Consider the following 26,044-nt stretch of genomic DNA (forward strand, 5'->3'; position numbering starts at 1 on the left):
GTGGCACAGTATGGTGGGAACAGGAATGTCTTATGCCAGTATTGTTGACAAACATTTTGAATTGTGAAATAATGGCCTTAGGAAGTTTTCTAAGCGCTCCAAGCACTAAGCTCTTAGATTTCTAATGCCTGGCGGGCCTTAATGTACACTCTACAAACAATTTGTGACTTCCATACTAAATTAGACTCCTCAATGTCTGCTTTATACCTTACTTGATGGTTCTAAAAGCTACCTGAATGCAAGAACTCTTATCAATTGCCCAGTCCTGCCACCTAGTTTCCTTACAGACTGCTCCAATCCAAAGAGTTCAATTACGTAAATCTCAACTGCTAATAAAAGCAGGGAGTGGTAGAGACTTTCCTGAAAGGCTCCAATTAAGTGATGTTGATCACATAAGATCAGTAAGACAGACAGGTGGGACACAAGGAAGGATGCTTTTCAAACTTTTGTGACTAGCAGTTAGCTTTCCTAGAGCCAGTGCAAAGAGCAGTCAGCAGGCAAGCCATGCATTCAAGGCATCAAGTGGTCGCATCAAGTCCTACACTGCAGTTGTGCAGGACAGGCCACGATAAGAGCATAGCATTTCTCTTCCTCTGTTCATGAAAGAGCTGCAGGGAATCTGCCATCCTCTCCTCGCTAACTCCCGGTCAGGCATGATATTCTACAGTGAATACTCTGCTCAAGTTTAATATCTTCAGGATGAAGTGAAGTTTGAAGCAAATACCACAGAACAGATGAATGCTGCTGCTAAGCTAATATGTAAAAGAGGAGCCTTTGTTAAATAAATAGAATGAGCATCTGTGTACACACAGATAGCTGAGCAAGATCCCCTGTTTGGATATAAACATCTACCTCAGGACAGAATTTTAGAAGCAAAATTGAACCTTTTTTTGGTTCCTGATTAGCCACACATGACTCAAGTGTGCCATCTGGACTAGATGCCATTCTGAGCTGCATAATCCTCCATGTGCCTTGTCAAAGGAGCCAATAATCCAACCAAACAGGACTCTTAAATTGATTCCTTTGACTAGGTGTGTTAAATAACACCATCTTTACCGTTCAAAACCTAAATTTCCCTTCTCTCCTCCAATGCTTCAGCTGAGGATGGACAATAGCAGCATTGAAGGTATGGTCAAAATAAGCAAAGATAATAGAACCTATGCAACTTATATCTTACACTAGTAGAAGTAAAGATAAATACATAAAGCACAGTGTTAATATGACAGCAAATATACATTCACACAGGAAACAGCTTTTCTGCCTCAGCTTTAGGTCATCAAAACTATGTGATACAGAATTAGGCAAAATGAAGTGCAAGTTAGTGTGTAAACAGGAGTCCTGTATAGCTTATTTCAACATTAGCACCAATGCAGTTACTCTATGGCTTTCTTCTAAAAATTCTCATTGCATCTGAAAACATTACTTAACTCAAACCATCAGAATCCAAAGTTAAATGAACGATTCCTTTAAGAAAGACCTGATGTACTTAAATATGATTAGTTATTCTTCCTTAATGTCATTTGGATATTTACTGCTGTACATCACAAGATGATATACATCCTGGTACAAGAAATCCACACAATCAGTAAGAGTGGAGTTGCCCATTGAGTTGGTCAATGACTTAAACATTCCAGGAGAGGAAGTATTTGATGTCTCACTCCATGCAGCTGTGCTTTTATTGTTCATTTATTTACTTAGTGTTAGCTGATTGTAACAATGCTAGCTTAGAGACACAGGTGATTGATAATATAAATTTTGCAAATTTGATGGTTTATTTGGTGATTTAGTACACAATTTGCAAGGACTACTAGCCATCTATTGAAAAGTAACCCAGTGGAAAGGCTGGGAATGGAAGCCCCAGCACTCTAATCCTTACAGTCTCTACATTCTGGGTGGACTTCCTGTATTTCAGTCCTCCTAAAGCAAGTACAAGACATTTTTATGATCCTCAACAACCAATGTAACTGATGAATCACAGTCACATGAACAATCTTACAAGAACTACTAACTTTTTGTGATACACATACAGTAGAGAAACAGTCAGTGCTTACCTATGCATTCAGATGAGAGCTTCAAGTCTGCTGGTAAATGGTATAGCTGGCTATTACAGCAGTAAACTTTCAAAAAAACACTCTATTTTTTCCTACTCTTTAAAACAGCTCCCTCTTCTGGCATAGTCTTTCCATGCCACGTTTAAGTACCATTCTTTATTCCTTACCAATTTTTAATTCTGTTTGGTTCCCAGCACTCAACAAACCCAATTCCAGTGATAAGGCACATACTATTCAGTATGGCTGTAAAGGCAAGGAGAAGGTACCTTAAATTATAGCTTTCAAGAGTGGCTAATTCTAATCAAATACTTATCTAAGATTATCCATGTACTTATCTTTACTACCTTTTGAAGGCACCACAAAATTCCAGATCAGAATCCACACCTGGACAAGGAGCCTGGCTGCCCCGTCCCTGGGTCACATTTGAAGGATCACTGAAGTCAGAAGGGATCTCCAGAGATCTATCTCCCAGCCCACCCTGTGCTCATGCAAGGTCAGCTAGGGCAGGTTGCCCAGGTATGCACCCAGTCAAGTTTTGATTATCTCCACAGACTTCAGAACATCTCAAGGCAACCTAACCTCTCAGTAGGCAAACACGCTCATGGTAGTGCTCATCCCTAGTTACTGATTAAACAAAGTACCCCGGAACTTACGCTCCTTACTTTAGCACCTTAATTAGGTGTTTAATATTAGGCTGGATGGAATTGGACCTTAGAGTGCCTTTCTGAATGAGGTGATGTGGACCTAGCCTGACCCTACAAAAAACACAAACACACACCCCTCCCAAAACTAAACCAAAACCCAACCAAACAAAAAAACCCCAAAACCAAAACACAACCAAACCAAACCACAGGAGAGCTCTCATAACCAGGCTGATAGTGACAAAACTACAGAGGTAAAAGATGAGGTGAGGTTGGACAAACATTTTTTCCTACTACTGATGCGCTGACACTAATCAGTCAAAAAAAAACCCCAAACCACAAAACCCAAAGGAGGAAAAATGCAGCTTTTACTGTCTAATAGATTCAGAAGGAACAGGTTCTTGACTCTGTTTATAGAATGGTTGCTGAAGCTCATTCAGTGACTGTGAGCACAAACTGTATGGAGCAGAACATAACCCAGAAGTCCCCTTGCTCGGGAGGTAAAAGGTCATCTTTCCTCTTCACCTGGCTGTCTATTGCCAGCAGCATTCCCCTTCCTCCAGTTGTATTCCAAAGGCAAATGGTGAACAGCACTGTGCCCTGGGGGAGGAGATACTGGCTGCCCACTTAAAAAGTAGTTTCTGAGAGGATGGAAGTACCTTCCTTGAGTAGCTCAGTGGTCTCTACACCAAAATCAGATTTTGCCTCACATAAAACAGTTCTGATCTGTCTTTTTTTTAATTGATTTAATTACACATTAAGTACCAAGAGTCACATACAGGTCTCTGGATTACATTCTGGCCAAGGTTGCCAGAAGCTCCATGCTGCAACTTAATCTGCCAACACTATGTCTTTACTAGAGCCAATGCAGTTCTTGTAGACAAATACTTGATGTAGACAAACACACAGATTACGTACCAACAAGGACATTTAATCACATAAATTAAAGCACATTCTAAAACCAAACTGAAGACAATTGGAATAAACAAGCTTTACACAGCTTGTAGAATGAGGAAATAGATTCTTTTATTATTACGCAAACCCCTTCGTCTCATGGTGACAGTAGACCTCTGAAGAGCTACTAATTCCAGCAACTGCTGAGCTAAGTAAATGATTAACAGCTTAAAAAAACCCCACCGTTTTAGTGGGAGCCAACCACGCCATGCTCCCCCCCCCCCCCAAAAAAAAAAAACAACCCCAAACCCAAAATAAAGGAACCAAGGTTCAGGGTTATACAATTAGTCTTAGTGTGTAGTATTATTACATGGTGATTCCTGATGTAACTTTTCTTATGCAAATTGAGAGGGATGATTGTTAAATATCAAAACATCAGATGAAGACAAAGCCTCGTAATTTATTGAAACCTTTTCAAGAGTCTCTACATTACAGTCAAAAATAGAACTTCAAAGACTTTAAGAGGAAGTCTCACTTCAAGGGAGAATACCTTAAAGATCTGTCATAATCCACGCAAATTGTTTGCACTGTTTTCACTGCTGACAAACAGTTAAGTAGTCTTCAAGTGACAACAGTCTTGATGCAAGTACATGTTACTGCTCCTAGGTGGTCAGAATTCAAGCCCTCACTTACTGTTGTGCAGAACACCACAAGCAACTCTCCAACTCAGAGGACTGGCTCAGGGTATTAAAACTTTGTAATTAAAAAAAAGTGTCTGCTTAAGTTCTCATAGGCCTTAAACATCACCAATTCACTTCATGAACTGGTAAAACAGTAAGATGATCCAATAACCCAGGAGCAATCCAAGTGCAAGCAGGCAGATCAAGAAACTTGGCAAGTGTAGGTAATACTCTGCATGCATGCCAAAGAACAGAACTCTGAAATTATTTCTGCACATTAAACTTGCGTAGCATGCTTTACCACAACAAATGTTATTTACATTATACATTACTGACTGTGAACTTAAGCTTTTTAAGTACAAGATTCAAATAACAAAATTGCCTAGTTTACAGAAATAATAACAAAAATTACGAAGCCTGGAATGAAGGTATTGCAATGCAGTCCTGCAATGAAATGCAAGACAAACTTGATGAACAGTGAAACTTCATGAGCTAAACAGCACGGTGGTTTTAAAGTTTGTACTGTATTTATTTACAGAGTTAAATGTTTTCATAAATACACAGACACAAATAGACAGATACTCTTAAAACAGTAAAGAATATTCTGTAACACTTGGTGGATCCTGGTTTTCAATGAACCCAAGCAATGTTAGATGTTGCTGCAGTAGATTTTATACTTCACTGTTAATTTTACACTAAACAAACATTGCAAAAGGGTAAACAGACCTTTATGACACAAGAGGAAAAGTAATTCCTGTCCTTTCCCCAACACCTACATTTCCAGAAAACCATGGAACTCATCCTTCAACTGTACACTTTTAATTTTACTCTTATGAGTAAAACTCATCGATTTTAACAGAAAAGAATTCATGTTAAGAAAGGCAAACAAGTATATGCATATATTCTAGACTAAGGAAATACTGGGCCTTTCACACAGTAATTACTTCAGTAAACACATTATTACTCCTATACAGAGGTTTTGCTTACACAGGGAAAAAATGTTACGGAACAAAAAAGTGAATTAAACATTTCAACTAATAATTTTAATAATGTTTTACTATATAAGTTTACACAGACTGCCATCAATAAAACCACTAGCTTGTTGTAGTTAAATGAGATTGAACTCTGCTGCATGTTCTGTATTCCAACTACTTCAAGCACAGTGAGCTACCAGTCCTCAGGAGGCAGAATCCTGCCTCATTTAAAGTCAATGGGAATTCTGCCACCGATTTCAGAGTAGAAGAATGTTTTGGAGTCAGCTTCCTCCCTCTCCCTCCTTTTTTTTTTTTTTTTAAATAAAAAAATAATAATAAAGTCAGACCAAAAAGAAACCCTCCCCGTTATGAAGAAATCTGACTAAAAAAAAAAAAATAAGTACACAGGACTTTCTCTCAAATCTCTTGCAACGATTTGATTCCAGCACAAACTTAGAATGTTATCATCTTTCTCTTCTATACCCACCTTCAACCTCATTTTTTTTGATTACATATAAACAAAATCATATGCATGAAATTCATTAAGACTGGAACAGTACGTACCAGAGCAGTTCAATATGCAGACCAATGTATCACATGCAGTAGGACTAACCACTTTCAGAGACTCTTCTTTCTGACAGTGAGTTGCCCTGTCTGGATGTTTTTTTCCTTGACTTGTACCAAGCATCCCTTTGCCCCTCTTTATTTCATTCCATAAAGAATCTCAACTAGGGATACATGCCTTTCAAGTGTGAAAATTGCTGGATTCCACAAGGACTCCACTTTTCATTACTTGGAAAGTTACAAAAGCATGAAGGGAATGCTAATCCTAACTCTTTAGGTACACGAACATGTTGCCAGATGACCCAAATGTCCGGATTTCTCCTAAGGCCGTGTTTTTTGTGTTGGCAGACAGAAACTCCCTTGAAGGCTAAAAACAAGGTATATACCAGTAAGAAAAAAACATCTGATTTATGAGAAGCAAAACTGCATTACGTTATGCCAGGTCCTAGTCAGCTCCCTGCCAGCTATAGCAAGGAGCTTGGGTAACTTGATTCACTACTGAATTTGGATATCTAAAATGAAGACAGCATTATTGTGGTTGCTGCATTTTTCAATTGTTTCCTCATTAAGACAGCTTCCAGTTTGTTACCAACATAATTCTGAAATAAGAGAAAAACCATAAATCAGTTCCTCACAAAAGCTTGCCAACCCACGATAGAAGCACTCTGAACATTTCACTGATGTCTATTTCTGGATACCTATCTAGTTAAAGTAAGATGTTATTAAGAAGTCTTCACAGAGTTGTTCAGCAGGAAATAAGCTCCCTGTAGCCCTGCCACTGTCACTGTATTTTCTTGCATGACAAAGTTTCCTGTGATGAATACACAGCCCAGAAAATATTTTGAGCAGAATTAACTTACATGTCTTGCAGAGGTACCTTGCCTTGGACGCTAATGTTCAACTTTTGTGCTCTTAGCTTTGCAGATTTACCCTAGTTATAGGCTCTGCTACCAACCCAAACACAAGGGTATCACAACCTGAAGACAGATGAAAGCTCTAGAAGTTGGGGGGAAATAAACACTTAGCTGTTCACTTAAGCCTTCCAGAAATGCCTTAACTGGAAGAAAGCTGCAACTGAAAAGCATCAAATCAGGCTTGCACCTCTGGCAAACTGTTTGAGAATCTGGGTACCTACAGTCAGTCTTTTACTAAGAAGAGTTACACTATGCAGTATCTGGCTTAAAAAGTTGTTCCCATGAAACAGTAACAAGATATAATCATAGGAAGCTTATTTCTTCTTTTCAGTTAAGGGAAGAATTTAAACTTTACTGTCACTGAGTTACAAGCTACACTATTCAACTCCAGGAGGCAAGGGCATAAAATCATTGTGCCCAAAGAAACTAACATAAAATATTCCACAGGGCTTCTAAAACCTTGCAAAAATACTGCAAAAAGGAACCTGCGCTCTCTTTCACTGCTAAGGTCCAACCTGCATGCTGGCCCATAAACAGCAACAGAGTATACTCTTACAGAAACAGTAAACCAAAGATGTGGATAATCAGAAGCCTCATTATTTACACCACTAATTCTTGGGGAAGTAACAATAGTATTCAAGACATTCAGATAGTAGGAAGCATTAAAAAAAAATCTGCAAACTCTTAAGGCAGTGAAAGTGAGTGGGCTCAAGCTCTACTTCTGCTATTGTCCAAATTCCTACAGTTCACTAGCAGAATTTAATGAATTCAGATGAATTTAGGACTTATCTGTTAATGTTAACATATGGTAAATGAAAATCTATACCTTTCATTTTAGGATGAACAGATTTAAATATAACTGAGAACTATTCAATGCATTCTAACGTAAAAATAATTTACTATTAAAAATAGCACACTCAACTTTAAAAATCTACTGGATACAGAATTTTCCCTCAAATACTGTAACTTCCATCTTTCAGTTGGCACACAGCTGACATTACAGTACTTCAATGTGCAAGAAATAAATAAAAGGAGAGCAATGGAAAAAACCAAAAACTACCTGTAATGTTGTCAGCAAACCACCACCACAGAGTAACTAAGTGAGACATCCTAATTTCTGTTTTACCTTACTGCACAGTTACAACTATAGATAACAGTAGTAATCAAATATAACAAAGAAATTTCACCACTGAAATACTACTGATTTTTTTGCCATATGCACAGATCAAATTCTACCACTTACCTAGTGAGACCTGAAATTGAACATAACCTTTCCAATCATTGCACTTCTAGAGTTAAACAAAAGATGACCCTTACCGGGAATAATCATGAATAAGAGCCTGGGTAGATTTTTGCTTTCATCTTTTGAGAGGTCTTTCCAAGGCCCACACTTTAAGACATGGGTAGCAGCTCCACAACAGTAGATGAATTCTTCATGTAATGGGATTGGCTCTTCTGCTGACCTCTTGTTTGCTGTTAGACAGAATAAGATACTATTGTAACAGATCAGCAAATATTTACATAACTGGCTCTTTGCTTTTATACCTTCCCATAGACTAACTGCAAACAAACCCAAACTAGTTTCCCCAAACAGCTGTCATCTCCAGTAAACAGAGGCCCAATTCAGTATTTGATGTTTGAATAGGTGACAGTAATTGATGCATGTTACTATTATATTAAAGAAAGCTTCTTTCAGTTTCTGCCACAGGAATATATGGTGATGAATTACACAGCAAGATCTACTCTACCTTAAAGTAAAAACAAAAATAATTATCATTTCTTACTCATATCACCCACTGAAAAGGTTCAGCTGAAACCTACTTGAAGGCAAACAAAAGAAGAAACACCAAACAGAACTACTGCATGGATGTCTTTGCAAGTTCTGTGTGCTTTAACTATGGGAGCAGAGCATCACTCAGTTCTCCAGAAATTTTGAAAGGATTAAAGGAGGCTTTGTCAGTTAAAGCTAATCAAGTTTTGATGAATTCAGGCAAATATTTACATTCACCTTTGTAAATTTTTTTAGATTACCTGGTTACCTGCATGCAGTGATGGAAAATAAAACTATGCTGCCAAATAAAGGCATGTTCATCGGTTCATGTATTTATCACATATGGAAACATTATTAGGCTATCATGCTGAAACTGGCTGACTGACCAAACTCCCATATGTTTCCTTCAGTAAAAAAGCTACTTCATCAAGTGACTACTTATGAATTAGAATGTCATCAAGATGAACACCAACATAGACAAGCATCTGCCAAAATAACCATTCTACCATTTGCAACAAGTGCAGTTACCAAATGCAGGACAGGAAGCCTGCCCTTGTTGGAATAGTATCACACACGAGCATCACTTAGAACAGAGATCAGTCCACAAAGCTGTCTATGTCAACTTCAAGGGCTATTTCAGCTCTACAGAGTATTTCTAATCTTTTAAGAACCACATTTCAGGCTTCTGAAGCAACAGCTATGGCTTAGACTTGAAAAACTTGTTGAATTATTACAGGAATGACTATGCATTCTTTATCCAATACATGACTAGGTATAATGGGAAAGGCTGTCCAATTTAACTGTATCCAATCTAATTACATTGTAATTCAATTCACACACCAGGAAAAAAACCCCAAAGATTAAGTCTAATAAATAACCTAAAATATCAGACTTTAGTGTCTCTACCTAGTGTATACAATGAAAAAATTGTAATTAGAAAGTACACAAAAAAATCCCAAGATTATAGGCTAGCAATTCCCAAAAGGAACTCTCAAAGACTTCACACGCAGCCAGTGCGGGAAAACTTTTTGGTAGGCTTCATTTTGAAATTAACAGACAAAAGTACAGCCACCTTTAATGCTATTTCAGCTGATGATCCTTCTTGAGTTCAAAAGCCACTATTTCATATATAACTTATATAGCAGTAATCCATCAGCACATGGAATTAGGATAAATTCAAACAAAATGAGACTATGGTCAAAGAAGATACAACAACAAAAAACCCATTACAATGAAACTGGATATTGCTGCATACCACCATGACCTTTAAAACATCAAAAATATCTAGTTAAGGATAACATTAGGCCTTTCAAATGTTTTTGCTTAGTGAAAAAGGGCCATTCATTTTTGTGTACAAGTATCCAAATTCTATTTCCTAGTCAGTTTGTGACATTTTAGGTGTGTAAACTGACACCTACGATCTACAAACTTTGCAGGACCATGAGGTGGAAGGCATTACCTTCACTGTCACCAGAAAATTCTCAGTGTTACACAATTTGAAAGGAACTGATCCAAATGAAACTGTAGATAATGACACCTGACTACATTTTAAAAGTACACTTGTAGAAGCAACATTTCCTTACTTCCCCCAGTTTTAATCTGAAATTTTGAAAGGTTAAGTTAAACAACAGGCAATGCAGAAGAGATATGTTTTATTTTGAATTAACAAGTACCACCATGAAAAAAATGAGTAGAATACAAACAGAAAATGCTACTGAAGGGAAGGAAGAAGCGTTGCTTAATACTTTAAACTACAGCACAAGTCTCTGGATGAAACTTCCCTCTGTCCCCCCTTCCCCCCCCCCAGATAAAAAAGTTCATTTAATGCCAAAGGAGACATCTTTACTACTTCATTATTCACCATGTTGTCATCTTTAACTTAGAGTGGCTGGAACATAAGTAATTGAGGCATATTTTGTTGAACAACAAAAATTAATTTTGTTCAACTATAATAAGGTATATTTTTAAATGCATTATTCCTGCTTTTATTGCTGCACTATTCAAAGTGGTTCCAGTTACATCAGCAACTAAACAGTAACCTTGTCATCCCTTTCCTGAGGTGTTTACAAGCCAAAAAGCAAAAGTTACAAGTCCTTATCCAAGAAAGTAGATTTTATACAAAATTTCTGATCATAAACTTTAAAATCAGTTGTAAAGTTTCATTTTGAATTGATTTCACTGGACATCTCCAAACGGAAATCCCACTGACAACTCTTCACTCTCAAACAGCATTTGCAACATAAGGTCATAAAGCAAGCAACAATAAAAAAGAAGCTCAGCAATATGTTTTGGACTGGAATGGCAGGCTTTTCAGGTTCACACAGACTCTTGCAGTAGCTTTGGTCCAGTTTTTAACTTCACTTCTAATTTCTAGTATGCACACTGCTGCAGTACCTAAAACAAGACCGCACACTAGAGAAAAGGTTTTCTGAAAAACTGCCCACCTGAGACAATCCCAAGAGGTTTCCTAGGATTAACTCTACATAATATCTGAGGGATTTTTGTTTATTTATTTTTAGGATTTTAATGTGTAACTTTATGCCCTTTAGTTACAGAAATCGAGTGAATAGAAAACCAGAGAGAAGACAGATAAATTCCTAGTATATTACTCGGACCTGTTTTAAGATTAAATCAGCAGTACCCAAAAATACCCTCTGGATCTCCTTTCCTCTTCAGAAATGAAGCTTTGAAGAACAGCATCTCCATTATAGGCATCTATCTTTGGCATGAATTGCCTGTTTCCCCTAGAAATCTCTTAAAACGACCTATCTATTTCAAAACACATTTAATGGACAGAGGTCTTTAGAGATTAGACTCCTTCCAGCTTAGGCAGCTGGCAGAGAGGGCACAGTTTGCACCGCAGCTTTAAGAAAGCTAAGAGGACATAACCACAAACCTGACTGGTGGGAGTTTCATAGTAGTCATCACAGAGGAAAATAATTGAGCGAAAGAAAGATGTAACTATGTAGGAAATGAGGACTAACTGCATCCCAATGCAATATTTTCTTTCTTCTCTCCAGCCCCTGCCCATAAACTCTCTAAACATACATGGAAAAACACTACAAGAAAAGACAGCTTCTGTCAACAGTACTTAATCTAGTAACGAAACTTCTGCTAGGATACATAAATCTGCTTTGACTTAAAGGGTAGGGCTTTAGCACTAGATTAACACACCCTTAATGTAGGTGTCTGCCCGAAAGCAAATTGCAAAATGCTAAGATCTGCATGACAGTATATGGACTGATCGGTGAAGAACCATGGGAACAGCCACTAGGTTTCTACCTCAGGATGAGACAAACCATCCCCCAGCTAGCAAAGCCTACAATGAGAACTTAGATGTACACTTGCACTTACAAACCGAAATGTGTATTTAGGTGTCTTACTACTGATCCGCACTCCACCTACCTGTCATTGTTTCAGATAAGAATATTTGGAAATTGTTAGCCACAAACAGCAGATTACTTCTGCCATATGACTAGATCTCTTCATATCCATCTTTGATTCAACTGACTCCAAAGTAAAATGCTGACAGTAAACCTGTCTCCTTTACACACATTGTGCTTAATTATTTACACAACTGTCCTGACAGCATATTAATGGCTCCATCCTACACTATTACTTGGGCTTGACATTTTATTTGAAAGATAACTTGGGAATAACAAAATCTGTGATCTGCATCCAAAACAGTGTTTAATGAAAGACAAACTCTGTCTAGCACCACATAATGTAACCAGAGTAAGTTGACTGATACCTAGCCTACAAAATACCCAGTCACAGGACAGGACAAACAGGTTGGTGTACCTGATCTGAAAAAATGATGCTGAAGCAAGAGATGCAATGGTAATCAAAGGAAAAAGGTAAGCTGCATGAAACAGTGAGAAAGGATCACTGAAGCAGATTTAACATATGATATTCCACAAAGCCGTAAGAAATACATCCCACGGTGCCCATGCAGGGTTACTGTGAGGTCACTCTCTGTCCTTTTTGGTATGTCACAGTAACTGAGGGGAAGCGCCTGAAAACCACAAAAAGGCAACCATCGTGAACCGTGTTCAAGATGAAGTGTGCAAGGCCAGTCAGCCTCATCTCAGTTCTCAGAAGTCTACACCACAGAAAATCCCCTGTGAAGTTGTACCCAAGCACATGAAAGCAACCTGGAGCACACCTTGCATGGATCTAGTGAGGGCACATCATGCTCGAATAACCTCACTGCCTTCTCCGATTAGATGAATGGCTCAGTGGATGAGGTGAGAACACTAACTGCTGTTTAGCTTCACTTCTCCAGCAAGGCTTTTTACAGCATCTCCCATAGTATTCTTATTCTTAAACTGGCGAGATGTGGACTAAGGGGACTATAAGGTGCTCTTAGGGGGGAAAAAAGGAAGATGTTTGGGTTTTTTCTTTTTCCATTCACACACAAAAACCAGAACACAAAAACCCCCGCTAACTTACCAGCAATGTCCTTCAAGGATCAGTATTGGGCCAGTACTGTTCAATGTCTTCATTAAAAACCTGGACAATGGGACAGTACGCACTCTCAGATGGTTCGTGCATAATACCAGTTTCAGAGGGGAGTAAGCCATCAACTGAAACACTGGTGGGCTGGGCTGCTATCCAAATGGACCTTGACAAGCTGGAAAAACAGGAACCACATGAAATCCAAGGGCAAGTGACAAGTCCTGCACCTAGAGTTCAGTAACCCAATGCAGCAACACATTGGTTACTGTGTTGTAACAACCTTGAGAACTTAAGGCTGGGGACTTGAAGGCTAGGAAGCTGGCCTTGCAAAAAAGACACTACTGGATAGCAAGTTGGAAATGAGTCAGTAGCATGCCCTTGCAACCATGAACGCCAAGTGTATACAAGCCTACGTTAGCAGGAGTAGCCAGCAAGTTTCGGGACACCATTATCTGCCTGTGCTTGGCACTGGAGAGACTCCATCTGGAGGGCACTGTCCGGTTTTGGACTCCTCAGCACAAGCAAGACATCAACATATTGAAGAGAATCCATTTGATTATATGAACACTGAATCACGTGATTTATGTCCAAAGGACTAGGACCAAGAGTCAACAGTTGCAACAAAGGAAATTCCAGTGACAAGTAAGTTTCCCCACACATACAAAGAGGATTATTAAGTAATGAAATAAGTTGCTCAGAGAGGCCATAGAATCTCCAACCTTGGTGATACTCAGTGCTTGAGTGGACAATGCATTCAGCAACCCCACCTGCTTTGTCCTGTTTGAGAAAGGGGCTGGACTACAGCTTAGGGATGACCTACAGAAGTTGGATGTATGCAAATTCATAAGACTAGAATAGATAAACTAGAAAGTGCCAAAAGGATTTGTTGATGCAATTGCAAGGCTGCTGCTTAATAAAGACTCATTAAACCAGGGGAGCTCTTGATGGCTAGGCCAGGGCAGGTGGGTGGAGACGGGGGGGGGGGGGGGGGGAAGTACCTAAAACCACTGCCATTTTCAATCAAGAAAGGTAAGGAGGAGCTCCCAAGGCACTATAAGCTGATTTGTCTCAGCTGAGTCCTCAGGAAAAAAAAAAAATAATAAAAAAAAAATCACAGCAGCATATCTTCTTCTAATCAAATAAAGGAAAAGATGTTAATCCAGAACAGGAAACCAGCTTCCCAATGGCAAATTATGCTCAAGCAATGTGATTGCCTTCAATGATGAAACACCTGGCTACAAGATGGAAGGAAGAGACATAGATGCAATACACATTGCCTTTTTAAGACATCTGGCACTGTCTCCCATTGCATTCTCCTTTCCAGGCTAAGGAAACACAGGGTGAATAAACTGACCCACATAGTTTGAAAAGTAACTGAACAAGCTTAAGAGATAGTCAACTACTAGCTGTCATCTGAATGTCAAACAAGTCAAGTAATCTTGGGTCAGCACTGGAGCCTATAATGCTCAACATTTTCATCAGAAACTTGGATGAGACAAAAAATGCAAATAATGCTAAATTGTCTGGCATGGTGGATACAGCCAGAGCAGAGCTTCAATTCAGAGGGTTGTTTCCTTAAGAACCTTAAGGACTAGGCCAACAAATCCCTTATGATGCTCAGCAGTGGAGAGCACAGAAGTCTGCACCTGGAGCAGAAACCATGCTTCAGAAGCAGCTCAGAAGTAACTGGCTGAGTAACAGCCCTGCTGAAAAAGACAGGTTTATCACGATGGATGCCAAACCGAAAGACAACAACGCACTCTCCACACAGTAAGGCAAATACGCGTCAGACCGAAATAAATTCAAGAAGTGCTGCCAAAAGATTGAGGGAAGTTACTCTTCTATTCAGCAGTAGTGAGAACATACATACCTGCAATACTGGACCCAGTTTTGTTCACCCCACAAGGCCAAGAAGGATACAAGGAAACTTGGGAGGGTCAAGTAGATGACTACCCAGAGGGTGAGCAGCCTAGGGCACATGACCTCTAAGGAAAAGCTTCATGAACTGTGCTTTGCCAAGAAGAGGACAAGCTGTAATTAAATAGCACCTTGAGCTATTTGAAAGAGATCTGCAAAGACAGCACAACCAAACTTTTCTTTGCAACGGCAGATCGTAAAACAAGAGGCAAAAGCCACAAGTTGTGCCTGGACAGTCCTGACATTTAAAAAAAAAAAAAAATTGCTAGGAAGGCAATGGAAGATTGCCAGGAAGGCAGTGGAACCTCTTTTGTTGAAGGGTTTTAAGACTCTGCTGGACAAAATAATTTTGGTCTGAACAGAAGGATGGACTAAATTTTCTCCAGTTTTCTATAAATCAACAGTTTACAATTGTTGTGGCCCTAAAACACTGGAAAAAGATAAAGCATGAGGTGCAACTAGGGTCTCGGACAATTTTTCTGGTACCTCACCAAATGCAGAGGGCTTCATAAATACAGTGGATGACAATGACCAAGTACATAGGTCAGAGAAAAAGAATCTAAAATAGGTCAGCCCCCAAAAAACATATGATACTGAAGGAGATTTATTCCATGGATTAGCTGTACCAGCTTAAAAAAATGGCTCACCAATCAGGTTAGCGTTAATGTGATTGAATTCAATACCAATACTCAAAATTGCAATATTCAATGCAAAAGAATAACTGGAAAAACAGAAAGCAAGATTCCTTTAGCTGCCTGCTATGCTAAGGTTCTAACAATTTTTGCAACATTATCCCCAGAAGATAATTATCCAGATCTGACATATGCTCTTTGATTTGTAGACTGGAACTAGCATGCTCATAGCTAAGAACAAGAAGCAGGAGGGACAGACTGACCAATCTGATAGAAAACCTGCAAAGATGAACAAGGGGAGGAAGAGGGGAACACAGGGTGCTTGGATCTCATCAAGGATTCCTCTGGACAAACTCCAAACAAACAGAGCATGCCAGATTTTCTACAGCAAACACAGGTCAAAGACTTCGCAAGCTTTTGTGCCATCAGTCACAAATCTTGACCAATTGTGTATAAGAAAAGCAGCAGCAGCCAGAAGTACATAAAACTGGAACATTTCTTCACTGTACTTTACAGTACAGGTCTCTGTCAAAGTCATATGATGGCAAAGACCTGCTATAGTCCCTTCCACACTAGTTCTGAATTAGTAAATAAAAACTGTTAGGTTTTTAAAAATGAGCAAAGCTAAAAAGTTAACACTATGGACACAAACAAAGCAATCTATTCATATGAAATAACACAATAAAATCCAAACATGTATACCTAAGGCAGTTCAGAGCAACAAGATGTTTTTGTCTAAAACAACTGAAGTAACTAGGAGGCCTTATTTTCGCCTAATGACTTAGCAACCTGATACTTTCAATTTGTTTTGCTCCTCTGTCATTCCCCCCATGCCCCTCCCTCAAGCAGTAAGAGAGCTTAAAGAATTTCACCAACGACTGTGCAAAAATATCTGTGAAATGTGTGGAAATGGGGTACAGCTTACTCATGCTTAGAGCTGCAATGATAAAAACCTAAAATGCAGAATGGAAACTTGAATCAGTTTTCCTTTCCAAACCTTTTACAGACACCACACAGGGGACTGTGTATAGACCCAAGTAGGAAGAAATCTAGTTTTAAGAACTGGATATACAGCATCATCACAAAATTTGGATTTTGTTACTACTTGTTACCTTGTAGCAATCACCAGGAAAGCACATACTGTCCTGGTGGAAGGAAAGCAGGGAAAATAACTTCTGGGTATCAATTTTGTACTGGACAAGTGGTCCCTTATCAGTGCCAAGCATTATAAAACCATCTACTGAGACAGCTTTTCAGCAAAGCAGCATAGGACTCAATAAAAAAAAAAGTGTTATCTTGGAAAGGTCCAGATTTTGTGGATTCAAAACAGGAACAGATGTTCCAACAAGGTGTTTTGCTGTGGTATGACAACATTAAAGAGTTTTGGGGGTAAGGAATCAAGAAATCCGAAAACGCTTTCGGTTCCCACAATGATACATGTCTGTATTGGTCTGGTACAAAATTATTCAACAGAGAGAGTCGCCAAAACCCTAAGGAAATGGATTAGGAAGGCCCACCATAACTTTTAACCAATCTCTACATCTCTCGGAGTTTTGGCTTTAAAAACTTCAGCATGTACTAATGACTAAAAAAATAAATATGGAGCTCTACTTAATTACCATAATAAAACTACTGCAGCACTCTCTTGGTCTTTATTTCCAGACTACTGTCAAGAGGATGAAACAGCAAATGAAAGACTTCCAAGGGAACTGGTCACAATGGCAACCTCTATGAAAGCAGTCCCAAGCTTGAAAGCACCAGCTGTCGGTCTGCTGCACTCAACATAGTCAGCAAGAAGATCCAACGTTTCATTGCAGTTCTGGCAACAAGACACTAAGTTTTATGTCTGGTCAATTTTTTCTTCTTTGGCAATCACAGACCCAGTTTTTGTTTGTGCTGATGCTCTTTTAGCAAAGCTCAAACACCCAGTTATGCTTGCCCAGTGCTCAAATAGCAGAGTCCATGTCCCTTGTTACTAGGTAGATCAAAAGGTCCTCCATTTGTCATTGCAACTTTAACGCTCGGTTAAAAACATGTAGCCCTGGAGTCAGAGCAAGCATAAGCAAATCCCAAGAAGCTACCCCAGTATGGCTGAGGGTTCCCCAAGGCTTCATGTAACACCAGCAAGTATAAATATACTCAAAAGAAAAAAAACCATGACATTCTAAAAGTGGAATATGTTTTATCAAACACGTTTCAGCATACAGTGGATGAGGTCCTACATATCATGTTCTATCAATCTATTTAATCACATCCAGATGGTAATTTTCACTTTTTCAAAAGAGCTAAAGCATCACAAACTGTTGGTGAACTGTTCAGAGCTACCAACATGAAAATGAGACCAAAAGAGTGCAAGTTGGTTTTGTTTTGATTTTTCTTGAAGTAACTTCGTAAGTATTATCAAGGTCGGGAATCCCACAAATTACAAGAAAGCGGTAGCCATACTCCTAGCAACTCCCACATTTTCCAGTTAATATGCAAGCCTGAGATAAAGCTAATAATGTTGATGACCTGAAAAGAAACAAATAAGAAATCTGTTGCTTAAAGAAACAAGCACACTGAAGGAAGTAATGATGGCTTCATTTGCATGAAAACAAATAGCATGGTTTAATTTGGTGTAATATGGTGTATTTTCTAGAACAGAAAATGGAATTTTGGGAAACAGATTATTCCCAATGGAAGAAAAATTTGTTCATTTGCACACACTTTCAAGCAATACTGGACAAATGAATTAGCTTTGAGAGACAGCTTTCCCTCCAAATATTGAAGTATTGGACCCAGAGGAAAATCTTGGGAAGTTTAAAACTGAAATCTCACAGATGAATAAACAGAAGGTGGTGGGCATAAATAACAGGTGCGTATAATAAACATACTTTAAATACATATTCTGAGATTAGACTGAAAAGTTAGCAAAACCTCAGTCAAGTAACGACAGAATATCTATGTTAGAGAATACAGAAAGCTGTGGCTGAAATACAATGAAATACAATGGTAAAGAAGGTTTCCAGGGAGAAAACGATGCCAGGTGTCTTCTGACCAGCAAATTTCACAGAAAAAACGGACTCATGTCAAAAGGATCTTGTAAATAAACTTTCTTACCTGCCTGCAGGAAAACCAAGCAAAAAGCAAGAATTCTACACTAGAAAATCAAAGGAAAATAAATCCCCATTTGGAATGGATAGCATGAGAAAATTGTCACAAATACAGTATAATCTACAAAGTATGCAATTTCTTTAATTGTTATTTCAGTGTGGATGATGCTGAACACCAGTATTTTGGGAGCCACTGGGCAAAACTGAGATGTTAACACCATGATCACAGACTGGGTTAAAACCAAAGTTAGAGGTGGGAATGTTATACTTCATGAACAAGAACCCATCACACTTTTTTGGATACAGAGGAAAGAAAGATTAGCAGCCTTCAAACTTAAGCATGTGTTGCAGCACAATCAAACTAGTAGACTGCAACAAGGCTTTACTGTTGGTCAGATTCTACTGTCTGTGCTGTATCTCCTTCCTCCAGAGGTCAGACAACACTATTCCTCCTCTGTCTGACCCCCTCTCCCACAATCCTTGGGCTATTTAACCACTTAGTGGGAATAAGCTACAGCTGCACATCATCCATGTCAACCCACTGCCTCTGAGGCAAGGCCACAGCTGCATGCCATCAATGCCAATCAACTCACTGCCTTCATTCCCCTACAAGCATGTATCACCACCCAGAACAGAACATCTTAAAAATTGAACAGGTATGTGAATTGCATGGGCAAAGAGACGACAATGACCTTTAACAGGATACTGCTTCAATAGGAGAAATAGCAGGATACACTGCAAAAAAAGTGAAAGAACAGATAATCAAGGACACATGCACAAGAAGAAACTAAAAATGGTATTGAGGGAGAGAAAACATGCAGATGCAAATAGGTTTACTTATGATCTAAGGGTTTGGAAAAAATGCTTGCTCATGAAACACAGATGATGTTTCTTTGCCCTTTGATTCCTGCTATCTTTAGGGAAAACAAGAACTTTGCACCTTTCCAAAGGAAAAAAAGTCAAAGAACTATTTGGCTCTGAAACCATATGTTCTAGACTCTTATTTTTTCTCCTACATCACAAAACTACAAGCCTCGCATTTCCATTGGGCAACCATTTAAGTCATACAGGTAATCTGTACAGCATTCCATGAAACACAAAAATGCAAGAATTTGAAGTAGCAGTAACCTACATATGCATTTAAACCACAGCACATGAAAGTTAAGCATTTCAAGAAACTTCAATCTTTCAGCAGCAGTAATAACAAGCAAAAGCAGTAAAAAGCAATTGATATTTCATCTTATGTTAAATAACTCTTTTTCTACTCCTATGAGAATAAGATGGTGCTCTCAATGGAAAGCAATATTCTTTCTTTATTCTTGTTAAGTAAGGCAAAGCTCAAAGAGCATAATGAATACCAGCAAGAAACAGATATCAAAGCAAAAATACCCCACGAACATACACCAATCCAATTAGCATCATGCTGTCCTTGATCAGGCTTCCTCCATCCTTCGCTGTGCTGTTCAAAATGAATCTCCCTACGTTAACTACCCCTTTTGATATGTTTATTCCACATTTCCACATTAGTTGTTCTCCCTTAGCATAACATACACACTGAATTCAAAACTTTTTCTTTCCATCCCGTTTTATTATTTCAATTTGCATGTGTTCGTACATCAACTGTTAATCTCACTTTCAACTTAGCTCTCTAGCTACTGCTGGTTTTCTTGCTTTATAACAAGGACATAAAAGAATTAGTCAAAATTCTGTCTACTTACAGTAGACCAACTTACTAGTCATAACATCCTCTAATAATCTTTCAACCAGTGTTTGAGGTTTGTGTCTGAGGTAGCATCACAGAATAGTGAGGATTGGAAGGGACCTCTGGAGAACACCTAGTCTAACCCTCTGCTAAAACAGGTTCACCTACAGTAGCTTGTGCAGTCACACCCAGGCAGGTTTTGAGTACCTCCAGAGGAGACTCCACAGCCTCTCTGGGCAGCCTGTCCCAGAGCTCTGTCACCCTCAAGGGAAAGAAGTTCTTCCTCACATTCAGGTGGAGCTGCCTGTGCTGCAGTCTGTGCCCGTTGCCCCTTGTCCTGTCACTGGGCACCACTGAAAAGAGCCTGACCCCGCCCTCTCGGCACTCGCCCTTAAGATATTGGTAGACATTGATTGATAAGGTCTCCTCTCAGTCTTCTCCAGGCTAAAGAGGCTGAGCTCGCTCAGCCCTTCCTCATCAGGGACATACTCCAGACCCCTCATCATCTTTTTAGCCCTCCACTGGACCCTCTCCAGTAGTTCCCTATCTCCCTTGAACTGGGAGCCCAGCACTGGACACAGCACTCCAGATGCAGCCTCAGCATGGCAGAGCAGAGGGGGAGGATCACCTCCCTGGACCTGCTGGCCACACTCCTCCTCATGCCCCCCAGGACCCCATGGGCTTGCTGGCCCCCAGGGCACACCGCTGGCTCATGGGCAACTTGCTGTGCACCAGGGCTCCCAGGTTCTTCTCCGCAGAGCTGCCTCCCAGCAGGTCAGCCCCCGCCTGTGCTGGTGCGTGGGGCTGTTCTTCCCCAGGTGCAGGACCCTGCACTTGCCTTTGTTGAACTTCATTAGGTTCCTCTCCACTCAGTTCTCTACCACATCCTCCTTATATTTACTGCAGGTTTTACTATATTCTGATATTCATTTACTAATGTACACAGGCTAGGAAGGCAGTGTAAGCAGGGACATGAAAACATATACACTGTATGCAGCTCAGTGCGAAGGACAAGTGAAATCGAACAGAAGAATCAATGAACAGGAGATGTATACAGGAGACTACACAGAACGGTACCAGAGAGTATTAGATCCCTTTCTGAGTCACTACAGTAACAGAATTGTCTGTACTATTAATATGAGGTCTGGAGTACAAGTCTTTCCCAGTAAGAAGCAATGGTGGTATTCATCATTCTACCGATCAGGTGGATGGGACAGAGGGTTCAACAGGCACGCTGGACAAGGCAGTGCAGCAGCCAAAATGTTTCTCCCAGAACCAGTGCTGCAGGAAGGCCTGCACACGCCAGTGCTCTAACATACAGGCTACAGGTCTAGTAGCAAAAGGATCCAAGTCAATTCATCACGTTGGCAACACTGATAGCTTCTTCCTCAAAACAAGAGTAATCTGTGAGGCATCACTATTTTGCACAGGGATCCAGCTCCTCCCATCAAAATAATGCTGCCAAACCCTGACAACACATGACTACATACAAATACATAGATAAACAAAGCCTGTCTTCATCACTGGTGCAAAAAATAATTCAGTTATCATCTGATACTTATTTTCATTTAGTGCAATAATTTTTTGAGAAGTAAAATTTGGGGAGTTGGATTTCCACAAAAAGTTTGTATCATTAAAGGTGTTTTTTTATTTAAAAATAATAATAATAATAATAATTTGAGTAAAGGATCTGTCTAAACAAAGGACAACAGGAACAGGACCTCAACAGAAGCAGGAGGTGAGACAGAAAAAGGAAAAAAACCAGAAAAACAGCATGGTTACTGGCAGCAGCAGGAAGAAGCAAGGACACTGAGGAAAGAAATGAGGATGCAGATGAAAGAAATCCTGCCAAACCTGGAGTTGTAGCATCTCTGGTTAGACATTGTTCTGGCATCAGGATTATCTAACATATGATAACAAGGCACTTGCCACACAATGCGCAGCTGCATTAGGTGGCTGTGCAATCCTAGCCAGGTAAATAAGTAGTGTTCTTGTTCATTTCACTAGTCAACTATGTACTCAGGCTGGTATTTCGGTATGAAAACGTGAATCTGTTTCTAGCTCAAGATTCTGTTAAGCTCAGACCTTTCATGTTATACATTTGTTTCCTATTATGAATATTCTTTTATCAGAATTACTTCCCCTGGTGTAAGCTGTTTACAAACTTTACTGGACATCTAAATGTTATCACTCAAAGTGCATGCTGGAATCAAATTTAGTCAAATATTTCACTGAAAAATCACAGTATTACACAGTGGTTTGTCAAGAGCAGAAAAAACATAGTTATATTGGTATTATGAGCATGCTCAATTTAAATAAGCAAAACCTACTTCATATCCTGCATGCACACTGCCTGTACAATGCATGCACACCACCACTAAAGCTTAAACCTTGAAATTCTACTCCTAATACTTGGTAAATAGAACCAAGATATCATCCAAAGTGGGGGCCACCCCTCCTCCCAGACAAGGTGCCCTCATTATAATAAATCATGATAATGGCAACTATGTAATTTCAAAAAAATCAAAGCTATCAATAAAAAAACCCACAAAAACCTATAAGAGCAGTGCTATTAGGAAGCTTTAGAGTAAATCCTGTCAAATTTACTGTTCTTTGGCTCATCAGTCATATTAGAAATTTTGTTTTACCCTTACCCATACACAATTTATTGTAATTGCCTTTGTGAATCACATGAACCAGATAAACAGCATCAGTGACTCTACTAATTTAAAAATAGGAAATACCAAACAGAAGTAGCAGAAAGTGTGTTTAAAACCATCACAGGTGCCTCCTGAGTTAATGGGTAATTGACCCACAGAACTGCCTAAGGCTGGATATTGTGAACACTAGATCTCCACGTGGCTTAAAGGCAAGGATAAGTTGATGGAAAAGACTGAAACTTGAAGTCTTCAGTACACCTGTTCCAGAAAGTTCTTGGGCTGCACTTTGTTGCAGGCTGAGTGGATACTTACACAGTGGGTCTAGATAAAGAAGAATCCTATGTCCTTGCCTCTTTCAAGAGCATCTGCTTAGGGTACTTTCAAAGATTCTTGAAAAAAATCACTGTCTTCAATTGCTTTTATACAATCTTTGTAGCAATCCCATGATGGTGAATACTAAATGTCGCTCACCCAATTCTGTAAATGTGTGACCACTTCCCTCACTGACATCATAAGCAAGCGCCACAAGAAAACAGGGAACAGCAATAATCCTAATTAATAATTGAAGGCTTCTGTTCTCAGAGACATACAAAACAAATTCATATCCAGATTCTGCAACAGGTCCATGCGGATGGACTCTCAGACCTTAACTGGATATCATAAAGTCCCAGAGGGCCAGGAGTATCCTGCAGCTTAAATGAAATAAGGGCCTGCATCATTCAAGCCATTCAAGTCTTCTGATGAGAAGGTTTTAATATTATACTTCAGTTGCAAGAAAAGAAGCCATTTAATTATTTTTACAAATGCAACAAAAAAGTTACCAGTAAGAAAGCGCTTGACAACTGCCATGCCTCAACACTGCTTCATCATTACTTCGATTTCTTTAACCATACATTCCCACACCGGCACTTACACCGCTTCCCGAGCCTGCCACTCATCTCCTGCCTGGTGCACGCATTTCTGCTCTTTTGCAGCAGCTACCTTCAAGCCTGTATTCACTAACAACGATGATGCTCTGGGACCAGTACCAACAGCAAACCTGATAGAGGGTTCCTGAAGAAGGGTGTGTATGCCTGCTGGACTCCGCTTTCACAAACCAGTTAGGGTCTTCTATTAAAAGGCACAGACTTCCTGCCACCTATAAATCTCAACCCACTTTTAACTTCGAAGACTTTACAATCTTATTTTCCTCATTTATAGGCCCTTCAAGCCACAGACTTTTTCTTCCCACCCATTTTATAACTCGCCGCTTCAATAATGAGCGTCGGTCAGCTCCAAGAGATGCTCCACAGGAACAAGCACTGACATACAAAAAACGTTACAAGTAGCATCACTGCAGTTACCGCCTGGAAAAGGCGGCACTGCTTAGGACTTGCTTCCTCAAGTCTCCTCCCAATCCAAGGGAAAACAAGTCAAGGCAGCACGTACAAAGCACTGCTTGCCGCACGGGATGTGCTACCCCATCCTTAGCCTCACCCCTAGAAATCACCCACACTATGTAGGGGCGCACAGCTCCATAAACCCGCCGCCGCGGCGCATGGCCGCCCCGGGCGTTAGGCAGCCGCCGCGGCCAGGCCCCGGGCGCACGGCCGCTCGCCTTGCCGCTGCCGGACCGACACCGCCCGCCGGGCAGGGCCAGGCAGGGCAGGGAGGGCAGGGGAAGGGAGGGCCCGCCCGGCTGCCGCGAAGGGCCCGGCCGGCCCCGCCACCCCAGCCCCCCGCCCGCCCTTGGCGAGGGCGCAGCGCCCCCCCCCTCCCCGCGCTGCCCCCGCCCCACACGGCGCCCCGAGGCGGCGGGGAGCGGAGAGACCGCGGCGCCGCTGCGGCACGTACACGTACCTTCCCCCCTCGCAGGCTCCCCAACACCCAGCATCGCGGCGGCGGCGGCGAGGCAGCGCCCAGCGCCAGCGACGTCTGCCGAAACCGGGCGGAAGCAGCCGGCGAGGCCGCGCAGCGCGGCCGCGGGAGGCGGAGGCGGCGGCGGCGGCTGGGCCGGGCCGCTCCTTCCGCTTGGGCCGCGCGGGGTGGGCTGAGGGCAGCCCCGCCCCGCCCCGCCCCGCGAGGCCGGCGGCCGTGCGAGCCCCGTGAGGGAAGGGGCGGCAGGTCCGCGGCAGCCACCCTGGGCCTCGCTGCCCTGCCTGGCGGCGGGGCCCCTGGGGCGACAGGGCGGCCCTTCCCGCCGGAGCTGTGGCCAGTGGCTAGTGGGGCCGCCGCAGCCCCAGCCCCAGGCGAGGCGCCGAGCGAGCGCCGTCGCCAGTCGCCCGTTGCCTGTCGCCCGTTAGGGAGAGGCGAGAGTAGCAGAGTGCCCCCGAGACGCACGGCTTAGGGGTCTCCTGCAGGTTCTGTTAGTCACGCTTGGCCAAACCTCACAGTTTCTTTGGGAATTCTGGCAAAGGAAAAAAAAATAGCCTTGAAAGAGCAAAACAAGCCAGGGTGCTTAAAAAAGGCAGAGGAAGTGTTGGCAAAAGCACAGACTCGCCTACAACGTGTTTGAAGTTGCATCTAAATGAGGAAACTGGACCTGGGCACCTGGACACCAGGCATAACTGGAGCGGTAAAGCAGGCACCCCAAAGAAGTATTTTTCACATCAAATTCCAAAAGACATAAAATACAGCAGTAAATCCTTTCTGGACCCACCAGGATCCTGCCATGGGGTCTGTATGCCTGCTAAATAAGGTGTGAAAGTAGCTCAGGGAAGGTGAGGCTGTAACGAAAAAACTAAACCTCCTGCTTGTGGAAGAGGACCTTAGGGAGGTTTCCCTGCTGAAATGCTGCTTTTTGAAGAAAAGCACTGGAGGAGCTGTTCCCATTTGCAGTCATGGTAGAAGGTATAAGGAAAACAAATCTAATAGGAAATTGGCAAGATCAGACGGTGTTTATCCAGCAGTTGCAGAGGGATTTGGGGATGAAACAGACGGACTGCTGAGCATGCTGTGTAATCATGTGCTACAGATGGTGTTGGATGCTGGCGAGTGCTGCGTGTAGCCGAAACCTGAACTGCTCCAAGAGGAGCCCCTCAGGTTGATGCCTGTGTTGATCAAATCAGTGTGAATAATAACAGACACAAAAGCAAGTGGAATAGGAATAGATACA

General features: G+C 41.1%; 1 protein-coding gene across 4 annotated transcripts in view; it reads right to left on the minus strand.

Annotated features, from left to right (window-relative positions):
* Window positions 1–25,084, minus strand: part of LDAH (lipid droplet associated hydrolase) — a 124,621-nt gene extending 99,537 nt beyond the window's left edge. For 3 of the 4 annotated variants that reach the window (XM_056343110.1, XM_056343108.1, XM_056343112.1), the window contains exons 1-2: window positions 24,790–25,084; window positions 8,036–8,191 (exon numbers count right to left, since the gene is read on the minus strand). In XM_056343110.1, the coding sequence (XP_056199085.1) occupies window positions 8,036–8,191; window positions 24,790–24,823 (190 nt within the window). In that variant the 5' untranslated portion in view covers window positions 24,824–25,084. Of the gene's footprint in view, window positions 1–8,035; window positions 8,192–12,941; window positions 13,123–24,789 lie in introns of all 4 variants that reach the window. The other variant, XM_056343111.1, reaches the window with a different exon arrangement.
* Window positions 25,085–26,044: the final 960 nt, after the last annotated feature.

The sequence above is a fragment of the Falco biarmicus genome, chromosome 6 (genome assembly GCF_023638135.1).
Source record: "Falco biarmicus isolate bFalBia1 chromosome 6, bFalBia1.pri, whole genome shotgun sequence".
Taxonomy (NCBI): domain Eukaryota; kingdom Metazoa; phylum Chordata; class Aves; order Falconiformes; family Falconidae; genus Falco; species Falco biarmicus.